Source organism: Durio zibethinus, chromosome 11, assembly GCF_047325235.1.
Source record: "Durio zibethinus cultivar Kanyao isolate XHJ-2024 chromosome 11, ASM4732523v1, whole genome shotgun sequence".
Taxonomy (NCBI): Eukaryota; Viridiplantae; Streptophyta; class Magnoliopsida; order Malvales; family Malvaceae; genus Durio; species Durio zibethinus.
In genome coordinates, this window is record NC_143172.1 from 354,796 (window position 1) to 367,355 (window position 12,560).

General features: G+C 37.5%; 3 protein-coding genes and 1 pseudogene across 4 annotated transcripts; 1 reads left to right on the plus strand and 3 right to left on the minus strand.

The window, feature by feature from the left end:
- Positions 1-82: 82 nt before the first annotated feature.
- Positions 83-1,766, minus strand: LOC111289242 (uncharacterized). Its single transcript, XM_022880105.2, has 3 exons — positions 1,716-1,766; positions 824-1,096; positions 83-659 (listed from the first exon to the last, which is right to left on the minus strand). Exons 2-3 carry the CDS (start codon positions 1,071-1,073, stop codon positions 442-444), a joined length of 468 nt encoding a protein of 155 aa, XP_022735840.2. The 5' UTR covers positions 1,074-1,096; positions 1,716-1,766; the 3' UTR covers positions 83-441.
- Positions 1,767-2,395: 629 nt separating this feature from the next.
- Positions 2,396-5,623, minus strand: LOC111289239 (F-box protein SKIP31-like). Its single transcript, XM_022880103.2, has 9 exons — positions 5,412-5,623; positions 5,104-5,331; positions 4,940-5,013; positions 4,446-4,518; positions 3,936-4,046; positions 3,312-3,486; positions 3,078-3,196; positions 2,723-2,783; positions 2,396-2,640 (listed from the first exon to the last, which is right to left on the minus strand). The coding sequence occupies exons 1-9, from the start codon at positions 5,475-5,477 to the stop codon at positions 2,570-2,572; spliced, it is 978 nt and encodes a 325-aa protein (XP_022735838.1). The 5' UTR covers positions 5,478-5,623; the 3' UTR covers positions 2,396-2,569.
- Positions 5,624-5,997: 374 nt separating this feature from the next.
- On the minus strand, positions 5,998-8,748 carry LOC111289241 (coatomer subunit zeta-1-like). The gene is made up of 6 exons (XM_022880104.2): positions 8,608-8,748; positions 7,979-8,138; positions 7,414-7,561; positions 7,231-7,308; positions 6,442-6,526; positions 5,998-6,315 (listed from the first exon to the last, which is right to left on the minus strand). Exons 1-6 carry the CDS (start codon positions 8,608-8,610, stop codon positions 6,256-6,258), a joined length of 534 nt encoding a protein of 177 aa, XP_022735839.1. The 5' UTR covers positions 8,611-8,748; the 3' UTR covers positions 5,998-6,255.
- A 609-nt stretch (positions 8,749-9,357) lies between these two features.
- Positions 9,358-11,549, plus strand: LOC111289238 (putative carotenoid cleavage dioxygenase 4, chloroplastic pseudogene; annotated as a pseudogene). Its single transcript, XR_016346084.1, has one exon. The product of XR_016346084.1 is annotated as a putative carotenoid cleavage dioxygenase 4, chloroplastic pseudogene (transcript).
- The last annotated feature ends 1,011 nt before the right edge of the window (positions 11,550-12,560 follow it).

Below are 12,560 nucleotides of genomic sequence, written 5' to 3' on the forward strand. Positions count from 1 at the left end.
GGGTTTTGAGGCAATTGTTCACCTATGATGTATTATTATCATTATATTTTGAATTCTTGAGGTACAGTACAGAAACATCCAATTCCTCAATCCAAAAAATGTATTTTCCTTTGATTACACGAGCAAACATAAGCCTCGGCACCAAAGAACAAAACACTTTCCCTAACCCAAGGCAGGAATTTTTGCATTTAAAGCCACATAAGACACTTTCAGGCCGCGATAGATGCCAAACTCGGGCGATCCAGTAGTTTCATTTACAAGCATGTAGTAAAAGCCAACAAACAATGAACTCGATGTAATGTCAAACTCAAAGACGATAATGTTTGGAGATAACCAGATAGCAAACGAACAAAAAAAGTCCGAATTATTCATAGAAACCATAACTAGAGATCTTGGGGTCAAATTATTCAATTTTATTAGATTCAGTCCACAACTTGTAAATCACTTCCACTTCTTGAACTTGCCACCGAAAAATCCATGCTTTCCATGTTTCCCATGCTTAAATTTCCCGTGCTTCCCATGCTTAAATTTTCCACCATGATGCTTAAACTTCCCATGATGTCCATGATGTATAGCACCATGGCCCACATGATGAGCTCCCATAGCAGCTGCAGCAGCTGCTGCACCACCAGCAATCATCGCCCCAACGCCACCATGCCCTGAAGTCAGAATTACAAATATTTAGTAATTTCACAAAATCAGCTAATTATTATCATGGATGCTTATCGCATATTGAACAACACAAACATAATGCTGCAACAAGCTCCAAGTACATTATAACTCATTAAGTGAAATACTACTAATATAATTTTGAGAACTTTACCTGAATGAGATGCACCTGGATAACCAGATGGAGGGTATGCACTAGGAGGATACCCAGCTGGTGGGTAGCCTTGAGGTGGATAACCATGAGGGGGGTACCCTCCAGCAGGTGGATACCCTCCAGCAGGTGGATACCCTCCAGGAGGTGGAGGGTATGCACCAGGTGGGTATCCTGCATGACCATGACCATGACCATGACCATGGTGTGAAAAGAGGCCCTTTTCGTCATGCTTATGCTTGTCCTTTCCCATGTTTTCTCAACCGAGAACCAGTCCTGTGACACCAATATCAAGAACATTTGGTGAGAAGAAAAATGTTTTCTGATTCTTTTGAAAAAGAAGACACAAGACTTTTTATCCAAATAAGAACAAGGAAAAACATAATCATAAACATTGGAAGATAAATCCTGGATTATGCAATAAGTAAACAAGTCACAAACACTAATATGGAGAAAAACATGCATGTTAGGACTCAAGAACAAATCCATAACGGCACCAATTTATTCCAGCAAACAAGAAATTACAAAAATTTCAAGAAATAGTTCAATATCAACAAATTGCCCAAAGCCAAAAATCGCCACTTTAATCCAATCAACAACTAGATAAGCAGCAAGGGTTTCAATTGGAAGCGATAGCGCAAAAATTCCCCAAAGAGTTGATGGGAAAACTTGTGAAATTAAAAATAATTTTGAGATCTTAAGAAAACAAAACCATTTTTTGGGAAGTTTCCAATTTTCGATAAGATTAAAGGGACGGGGACATCAAACACAAGCGATCACAAAACACGTTGTCTGAAACCTAGTCAAAACAACAATATATACAACTAAATAAAAGAAGAACATCTTCGAGAGAAAAAAGCAAAAAGACAAGATAAAAAGGGATGAGAGATCTTACAGAGCGAGGGAGAGTGTTGCAAGAACTATAGCGTCAGATTGACCTTTGGGTATTTAGAGCTTTAATTTAATGGATTATTATATCCAGAATTTGAGTAGTTCCACGCGTTGCCTCAACACGTAATTGACGCGGCTAATGCACACGGGGGAACGACACATGGACTAACATGCACTTCAATCTTAATCCGTAGGGTATCCATGTTTTTTTTCTATTTAGATTTTGGATCTAAGTCTTCTGCTACTTCCATTATTTCCGAGTTTTCATCCATTTATGGAATCTCTTTTTTTTTTTAATCACTTAATTACTTAATAGGAACATTACAAAGACAATATGAAATCTAGTGCTTTTTTACTTTCACATCTGATTAAAAAAAGATGTTTACTCGAAATCTGTAGAGCCTTTAAATGAGGTCAGGTAAATTGGCTGAAGCTACTTCTCTATGAATTACGGATTTCGACATTGTTTTATACATTTTTTAGTTAAGTGATAAAGCTGTTTGCCGGGGTAAAGTAGTTTTTCAGGGATTGGAGCCTCATTTACAAGGGAAAATTTTTTATTAAATATTTAGAAGGTGACAAAATGAATTGCCTTGCCCTTGTCATCCATGATTCCATTCCCAGATGTGCCATGATTTGACTTCAATTCAAATCATTTGATCATGCGTGCTATAAAAGATCAAGTGACAGACTGGGGAATTTTTATAATAAAATAAAGTAATATGATAAACTAAATTGTTAAACTAAATTGTCTCAGTTATCTAACAGTAATAACTGATAACTTCAAAGCAGCTTAAACACTCGTACGTCATACTTGTCACATTTGTGGTCATCTACAAATTACCACAAAGATTTGGATCAACAAAACCTCAAAGCAGCTTCCAGCTCCTTCTCATCGTCACAGTTGTATCCTAATAAGTAAGCTCGTGCTGCCACAGAATCATTTAAATGAGATACATGCAGTAAAATCATGGAACGCATGAAAGATTGATATCCAGTCATTTTCATTACCAAAACGGCCAGATCCCATGAACGGTTCTGCTTCATCTGTGCCACCACCTTGCTGCTGTTCCTGGAAGTTTGACGACCACATGGAAAGTATTAGAAATGAATAATAAAAACCGAAGATGATGAATTCGCACCTTTCCTTGCAGCAAATATAGTAAAGAAAGGCTACCTAGCTTGTTCATCGATGAAATATATGAAATTAAACCAGCGCTCTCTTTATGGTCTGTACTCTGTACCCTCTTTTTTTAGTCTCATACTAAGCTATTTCTCTTTCTTGTCTATGCCCTTTCATGAAACTTTAAAATTTTAATAAAAACATTGCAAGAAGAACAAATAGCTAAAGAGAACTTCTACTCACAGGATCCAATTCCATTTCGGATGGTGACAGTAACCTATCAAAACAGTGGCCAGAAATTGTGCAGACCAAAAGCTCATTGTTGGGGTCCAAAATGACTTCTCGACAAGTATCATCACATACTAGGACAAGAAAGAACATAAATAAAAACCATAAATTGAAGTCCCACGATAATTAGGCATGAAGTTGTACACATTAATGTGCAAGAGAAATGCCATTGTTGATAGTGTTTCCTACCGTGAACCTGCCCGGTCTTCTCACAAACAAACACATCCCCAATTTGGTAGTAGGAACATGTTTCTCCAGAACAAGCATGGTCAGCAATGACATTATCAGTTAGACCCCTACTGCTTTTCCACATAGATACTTGATCAGAAACTGTCTTGTCAAGAATTATTGAGTCATCCTTCACCTTCACAGAGAGAGAGAGAGAGAGAGAGAGAGAGAGAGAGAGAAGAAAACAGCCAAAAGAGAATTAAGCATCTTCTTGCACGCTTCTGAAGGATGAACCAGTACTTAATATTTCAGTATGTCAACAAAACAGGATACAGAGTAACACATTTCCATTCCAGCTAGCTAGTAATTGCATTAAAAAAAATTCCTGCTGCATAATGAAGATGGCTTTCAAGGAACATTTGTCATTACATTCATTTAGCACAACATCATGATTCTCTTTAAACACCATAGCATGCAAAGCTTTCAACAGACATGGGGAAAAACTGGTATATTTATTACACAAAAACATATTCTGTAAATATAAGGACTCTATGATAAGTTCTCTCTACAATAACATCACTGCATGAGAACTCAAAAACATCGTTCCCTCCTTCAATGGGTCAGAGATCAGTAAAATCATGTTACCTGCGAAGGAAGAGGTGCTTGGCTTCTTTTAGCTGCTTGCATTTGAATGTAGTACTCTTTAAATTCAGATGGACAGTTCCTAACAAGTTGAATCATGTCCTCTTCATCACGCTGTAAAAACACATTTAGTTGAAATGTCAAAAGGAAAAGCAGAAGCATGCAGACCAACTGATTTGACCGCAAGAAGTACACAGATAGAAAATCACGATAAAGATTGGTATGCTAAAAGCCGATATTAGAAAGAAGACATACATTTTTGCAATCAATTTTTAATCAAATAGCTGACTACACATGCATGTTATGCCTTCAAAGTTTAATGAAATAAATTCAAATACCAATCAGTTGCATAGTAATCATGAATACAAGTAAAATTATCATTCAAGGAAGGCTGTTTGCCCACTAACTGATCACAAAGGCCTTTTACACAGGATAAATAAGTTGAGAATGTTAACAAAATAAAAATCTAAAACATAAAGGAATCTTAAATTGAGATGTATAAACCAAAAGTACCTGAATATAAAGCTTCTTCCAAGCACATTCCCTTATTTTTGTTGGCGGCAATAAACCCCACCGCATGCAATACCTGCACAAGCTCAAACATTTTTTATTCAAATAGCAAAGCCAGAATTTACTGAGTGGAAGGGCTGACTTTGGTTATAAATGCATACAGGTACATCATATTGGGTGAGGATGAACGGCATGCCAAACAAACCTAATTGTGATTAAAAGCAGATCTAAAATATTAAAAAACATAAATATATCTGCAAAATTAACTAAAACAACCAATGAATTAGTAACCCAGACATACAATAGACTCAACAAGCAAGTGTAGATGAACTTTCCGTCACTCAAACTCCATTTGTCTTCCTAAGGAAGAAACTAATTATGCGTTATGCAGATAACTTGACCTAAAAGCAAGTATCAACAATCAACAAACTTTAAATCTAAAAGGCAAAAAGGAAGGAGCTTTGAATATCAGAAACCGAATGCAATAACACACTTACAGGCGACGCCATAGGGACTCATCAGATGCCGCATAATTCAGGAAACTGCACACCAGCGAGCACGAAACAAGATCCTGTAAATTCATACATAGCAAACGTTATATGAAAAATTGAGACTTAGAGAAAAAAAAAAGGAATTTTATAAAGAGAGTATTGAAAAGGACCTCGGATGAGAGAAATTTGAGGATTTGAGGAAACAGCTCAGTAGGAATCTTGCTGAAAGTTCCACTCTCAATCCTCCGAGGCAAACTTCTATTGTTATTGTTCTTCACTTGGCCCGGATTCGGATTCGAACAAGAAGCCCCCTCACCTTTGCGTTTTTGTTTCTCTTCCTCGTCCACCTTTTCTATGCGCAATCGCTTGGCTTTGGCCTCCTCCGATTCCCTCTCCTCCTAAAATCGAAATGAATCGACTCCATCAAATTTCATCAGAGAAGCATAAAGTTAGAAAGAGTGGGGGTGGGGAAGAGAACCTGATCGGAGAGTTCGGATTCGAGGAAGTTCGCCAAGAACTCATCTTCGTCGTCTGATAAGGTCATTGGTCAGATCGGATGGATAACTCGCCGGCCACCGGTGGAATTGGATTTCGTTTATTAATTTATATGAAGCCGAACAGTGTGTGATGAATGGATGCGAGGAAAAGCGGACATCGCTCACAGGCAATCAGGCATGTGTTGGATGGGCCGGTTCCGGGTTGAGCCTACCCGATTCTATACATACATTACACAGCAGTAGCGCTTTGTTCGATTCGTTTTTTTCCTTTCAGTTGCTACGGCCTATGGCCCACGCTTGTTTATGGGCGTCCAAAATTAATTCAAAGCTAATGGATGACAATTAAAAAAACTAATTACGCTTTCTAGTCAAGTTTAACTGAAGATTGCATTTAACTGGAACAAGCGCTAGCATCTCTGATGCTTGGCTCATAAGTGAAAAATTATTGGGGTTGAATGAGATTTGAACAAAGATGACTCTTCTAGCCATTTCCCACTGCCTATATCTTGATGATCATTGGACAATTTGGGCTTGAGAAACCGAGAGCTATTTGCTAACATCCATACCTTGAAATCAATTTCCTGTCACTGTCGTTTCTATTTGCATTTAATGTTCGAATAAATCAAGGTTTACAAGTTGAAAACATGGAAAATGGTACAAATGCACCAATCATTTGGTAAGAAATAAGAATAGGGCATTAGCTAGCCCATTTAGCATCATCATCCACTTATACTATGAAAGCAAAATGGATGGCTATCAGCCACGGCACAACAATACTAAAACTAGAATTGTAACGGTATAAATCTCCTTGCTTCTTTCCTTACATCAGTTAAGGAGAGATCTTGTTAAATGTTCCCGGGCAGTGGCCAGTGCTTGACTTATTGTCTGCAAAATATAAAACATGCAAATATGGATGATGCTATTGGAGATATGTTGAAATAATAACAATAATAATAATAATAATAAAAGGTGATTTGTTGCTGTTTCTTTAAGGAACCAAAGTAACAATACCTGCTCAGACAAAGGAGCATCCAAATCTATACTATGACTAGCAACCTTCCCCGCAATAACATTTGCATCAGTTTCTAGAATGATGCTGCAAAGGAGAAAAAAAGAGTTAACCAGGATGGAAAATCACTCCCATGGCTTGTAGTCATTTGAAATGGCTTAGAACCCCTAAGGATGACCATTTCAGTTCCTGCCAAGAACTCACAAAAGTCTAAGACAGCTAAGAGAGAATGAGTAAGTCAACAAAGACTAATTCAGTCTCTTGTTTACACATTAATTTTTAGCGAAGAAGTCTTTTTACCTATAGTTTTGCATAAACTGTTTAGATTCATCTATCTGTTGGTAAAGACTTCTCACAACATCGCTAGAAGAGCCTATACACCTAAAAAATACTACAATAGTAATGATTGTTAGAATGGTAAAATGTATAAGATACCATCTTCTCTTTACTTGTATAATTGTTTTCAACCCAATTTACCATTCATGGTTTTGACGGCATTTTAGACAAAATGTGATGAATGAAAACACATTTCAGCAGGCAAAATAAATGTCCTTTTGTTCAAGTATTAACAATGACTTCCAGTAGCAATGGCAGGTTAATGTTCATTGAACATTGACTAGTCTATTACATATTCCATTTTTTTTTTTCAATTTCATTTATTCTTTTACTATTTGGAAGCATGTTTAAGGTTTGAAATTCAAGGAATCATGACTATTACTAGGAAAACAAAAATAAATAATTTGGCATTTATACATAAGTAAACTTTAGCTACAATGAATCATGTTGCATACCCTCCATCAACAATCTCGTCAAGGCTTAACAAAATGAGATCTAAGTTCTCCAGTGCCTCTTTCTTGTCCACATTTCCTCTGGAACATGAGATAGTTAACAAAAGGAGTCGTAATAATTTCTTAGAAATATAACCTAAGCCTGTACAATGATATGACAAACAGCTAATAAGAGATTCGGAAAACCTTAGGAGAAGGCCAACTGCATCAAAAAACCCTTGAAGAACTGTAGCCAACATGAGCTCATTCTCATCTTCAGCCCCAGTAACAAAAAAGTGAAGGTCTTGGACAAACTTGTATACAACAATGTGATTCTCAAACACTGCTATCTCCACTGTAAACAGGGAAACAGCACCATAATTAAGTAGAAACGGTATGAATAAATCAAGCAAGGTCAATGAACGAAACTTCTTGGCCTCCCACGCAAAAGCAATAAAACAAAGTGCAAAACAATATCTTCAACATCTGTCAGTGCCAAAAAAGATTTTCATATTTGAAAACCGGTGAAACTATTAACCTGATCAACTCACCAATGTCATTTCTTCAAAACATCCGTTGCCCTTACATAGATTAAGAACACATGGTTATAAATCAACATTAAAAGGGAAAGAACAGATACATTTGCATTATAGTTGTTATACTTGAACGATGTGAAAGTATATAACAGCACAAAGGACCTAGTAAAAGCATCTGATAACAAACACCACACAGAAAGAGGTCTTAATGGAGACAATAGTTGCAAATTCTTTACCTTCAGCGCGGGCATTTGCCTTTTGAGTCTTGGTAAATACAGTTTTCTCAAAGGCTTCCTTAGCACTCTTATTCGGCCAATCATCTGAATAATATTTAACAGCAACACGGCTCCCTTCAGAATCCAGAAGAAGGATATTTTTAACGGAAGGACACGACTCCTACAAACACCACCATAAACACAATTATGGATTTTAAATGACCCAAAACATTGATCTCCAACCGATTTTCTAGTAGATAATACTACAAGATCTTCTTGCTAGATCATTTTGTTGCATTTGAAGCTTAAGATTGCTGATAAGAAATTATGGCAATGAGATCTACATTCATATCCCAGATTTAGTTTGGATTAATAGTGTTTTCTAAACCTCCAGATTAGTTTCAATTCAGATTAAAAACAAAATTCTACAATATATCTGTTAAAAAAGAAACCATGGGATCGGATCCGAACACATTGTTCGAAATTTTTAAATTAAAAAATAAATCGAATTCGATCTTCAGACAAACAAGCTTAGATCTGCAGTGAAAATAACGGAAACCAAACACAGTTAACGTAGAAGTCCAAAGAGTTACTCTCTACAAGAACACAGAGCCGTGATTATAGAGAAAAGATAGAGAAAGGGAGCTGACCATTTTTTTTTATGTTATTGTTGGGCAATAAGATGCGGGCAAAGAGCTGATCCGCGCTTTACCCTCCCTGATGACAGAGATTTTAGATTTAGATTCGAGGAAGCAAAGAAGAAAAATGAGGAAACAGAAAAAAGTACAGCCAGCCACACCTAATTAAAATTAAAATTTTGGACTCCATACATCTTGGGGTAGGCCCACTTGATGATGATCATATGAACAACAGCGCTCTTGACTTTTAAAGGCCCAACTTTTGCAGGATGGCACTTAAGATCACTCCAGCCAGCTCCAATCATTCGAAAGCCCAAGTCCATGTGGATTGTTGAAGTATCCCTAAATTATATATATACCAACGTCAAGCAACTCAAGTTCAGTCATCAGCCATACCCTTGTATGACCCGATATTCTAAGTAAATGCAGATGGATAACTTCCTTTTTTGTTCTTCCTTGACGTCGTACTCTAATTTTTTTTTTTTGTCTTTAACAACAAATATATATTAATTTATATTGTTTTTTATGGGTACCATACCTATATGAATATTGATAATATGTCAAAATATGATTATAAGAGGAGATATAAGAGTTATAGGCAATCAGCCATAATTAACTTACTTGGTAACTGTGGACCATTAATTTGGGGAAGAACTCATTGCTTTGGTTTGGTTTTATTATAGTAATTGATGCGTAGAAGCCTAGAGTTCTTCATCGTCTTATTCTTATGGAGAGTGCTAGAAGTATTGTAGTATAAGCTAAAAACAGGTGACCTAGCCTGTTTAGATTTGAATTTACAGCTTCCAACTGTTGGATTTGTTTTGATTGTATTCATAATTTTTTTATATATAAAAAAAATCCGCTGTGTGAAAACGAAGAAAGACCTTATAGTTGCTAGGATCTCCCCACTCGCAAAGTTCTTGTAAGACTCCTTTTCTTCCTACCATTTCCACATTACTAATAAATATCTTGATCCTGTCATCGTTGTTCAAGAGACGCAGCAACATGGACGCTTTCTCCTCCCCCGTTATCTCAAAACTCGTCCCTCCCCCTATCAAACTTTCTAGACCCATTTCAACACAATCGTCACCACCTCAGGTTCGTCACTTTAACATTTCCTCTGTTAGAATTGAGGATAAACCTCAAACTTCCACTACTTCACCTAGCGAAACAAAGCCCTTAACTTCAAATACCCGAATTCCACCACTAACAGTCTCCTCATCGAGTGGAGCGAAGAAACAGGCAGAGCCTACGGTTACCTCAAGGATGTTTGATACATTCGATGACATTATCAACAACTTAATAGATCCTCCTCTCCGGCCCGCAGTTGATCCGAGGCTTGTGCTTTCAGGGAACTTTGCTCCTGTTAATGAGTTCCCTCCAACAGAGTGTAAGGTGATACAAGGATCCCTTCCTTCATGCCTAGACGGTGCGTACATACGCAATGGCCCCAATCCACAATACCACCCTCGAGGCCCCTACCACCTCTTTGACGGTGATGGTATGCTTCACTCCCTTAGAATTTTCCGGGGTAGAGCCACTCTCTGCAGCCGTTATGTCAAGACTTACAAGTATACCACTGAGCGAAATGTGGGCTCTCCGGTTGTCCCCTATTTCTTCTCTAGTTTCAGCAGCCTGCCTGCTTGTCTCGCCCGTTTTACTTTCTTTGCAACTAGAATTATAATTGGTCATTACAATCCTGCAAAGGGCATTGGTCTTGCTAACACTAGTTTGGCCTTGTTTGGCAACCGTCTCTATGCGCTTGGTGAGTCTGATTTACCATATGCTGTACGCTTGACGTCTAATGGTGATATTGAGACATTAGATCGCCATGATTTTGAAGGAAAATTGTTAGCTAGCATGACAGCTCACCCAAAGGTAGACCCTGACACTGGGGAGGTCTTTGCTTTCAGGTATGGTCCCATACGTCCATTTCTAACGTACTTTTACTTCGACGCAAACGGAAACAAACACCCAGATGTGCCCATACTGTCTATGGTCCATCCATCTTTCCTCCATGATTTTGCGATTACGAAGAATTATGCCTTATTTGCTGACATACAAATGGGAATAAAGCCAATGAAAATGATTTTTCGAGGAGGTTCTCCTATGATTTTTTCTCCGGCCAAAGTGCCAAAAGTTGGAGTCATCCCTAGGTATGCGAAAAACGAGTCAGAAATGAGATGGTTTGAACTGCCAGGGTTCAACCCCGTACATGTCGTTAATGCCTGGGAGGAGGACAACGGTAATGCAATAGTTATGTTAGCACCAAACATAAGATCAATAGAGCATGCCTTGGAGAGAATGGACCTTATCCACGGCATGATGGAGTAAGTAAGAATCGACCTAAAGACCGGACTGGTAACGAGGCAACCTATTTCATCAAGAAATCTAGACTTTGCAGTGATAAATTCATCATACTTAGCAAAAAAGAACAGGTATGTATACTCTGGAGTAGGTGAGCCACTGCCAAAAATATCAGGAGTAGTGAAGCTTGATGTATCCAAAGGAGAGTTCCAGGAGTGCACGGTGGCAAGCAGGATGTACGGGCCAGGATGCTATGGTGGGGAGCCCTTCTTTGTTGCAAAAGCAACAGAGAATTCAGAATCAGATCTAGAGGAGGATGATGGGTATTTGTTGTCATATGTTCATAATGAAAACACCGGAGAATCAAGATTCTTGGTGATGGATGCAAAGTCACCCAATCTTGACATAGTGGCTACCGTGAAGCTACCCCAGCGTGTTCCTTATGGCTTCCATGGACTTTTTGTGAAGGAAAGTGAACTCAACAAATTGTAGGGCTATCTACTTCTCTACCATTGCTTTCGACGGCTGGAATTAATTACTGTTGAATTAACATTGTTTTGAGCTCATGAATTTAATTGTTTAATATATCTATCTAATTGATAATACTATTGCGCAAGTGATAATATTATTAGCATTGAAATTAATAATCTCATTATTCGCAAGTACTGATTTCCTGAATTTATTTAATCTTCATATTTATGGAAAGAAAATATACATCCAATTGATCGCTCTCGCTTACAAGAATTTTCAATCTAGACGGAAACAAAGCACACATGCGTAGCGCCAAAGTGTTCTCGAGGAAGGAATGGTCATATACGCAAAGCAAGATCCTTATAATTGTTTGCTGTCTGTCACATCCCAAACCGGTCCTGCATAAGCATTATTCTGCACATACGTACATTCCTTAAGAAGAGAGATATTTTTTTACCATATATTGAAAAAGATAGCAGTAGTGCTAACTTTCCAAACTTTGCCAACTACTCAAAGAAAAGAAAGATACATATTTGCACCAGCAGTCTGTTTCCTTTTACTCCGCCCTTTTCTTTTCTTTTAACTAGTAGGTAATTGCCGTGTTGTCACTTCTGCTGAGCTGCTCATTGGCACCTTATCATTTCAATGTCTTAGAGCCCGAGGAACGGCACCACGTTATTACTTCAGTGTCTCAAGGCCTGACTCCTGACTCCTGACTCCTGAGCAGGGGAAGGACACTGCGAAATCCTCATTGACGATATTAATACAAATGGAAACTTTTATCACTTTTCTTACTGACTTGGTATTTGGTTTATTGTTCGAGTGTTGCTCTGGAGATTCAAGGCAAGATAGAGCATGCCAAACAAAATGCAAGCTGAATTGCCACAGATTAACTTTTTAATGTCATAGCAAGCTGGCTTTTTTTTTTTTTTTTTTGGTAAAAAACAAAAATTTGAAAATAGATAATTTGTTCAATCTTCAAATCAAGTAAAATATATCATATTTAATAATTTAAGACAGATAATTATAAATCATATATTCGAAATAACCTTAACAAATGATTATTGACAAAACTTGAATCCAAAATTTCTTCGTTAAAAAAAACAAATTTTAAACTATTGAATCAAAATATTATTAGTAAAACTTCAAATTAAGCAACTTTTATCCCTTAAAAAAATGCTGGTCAG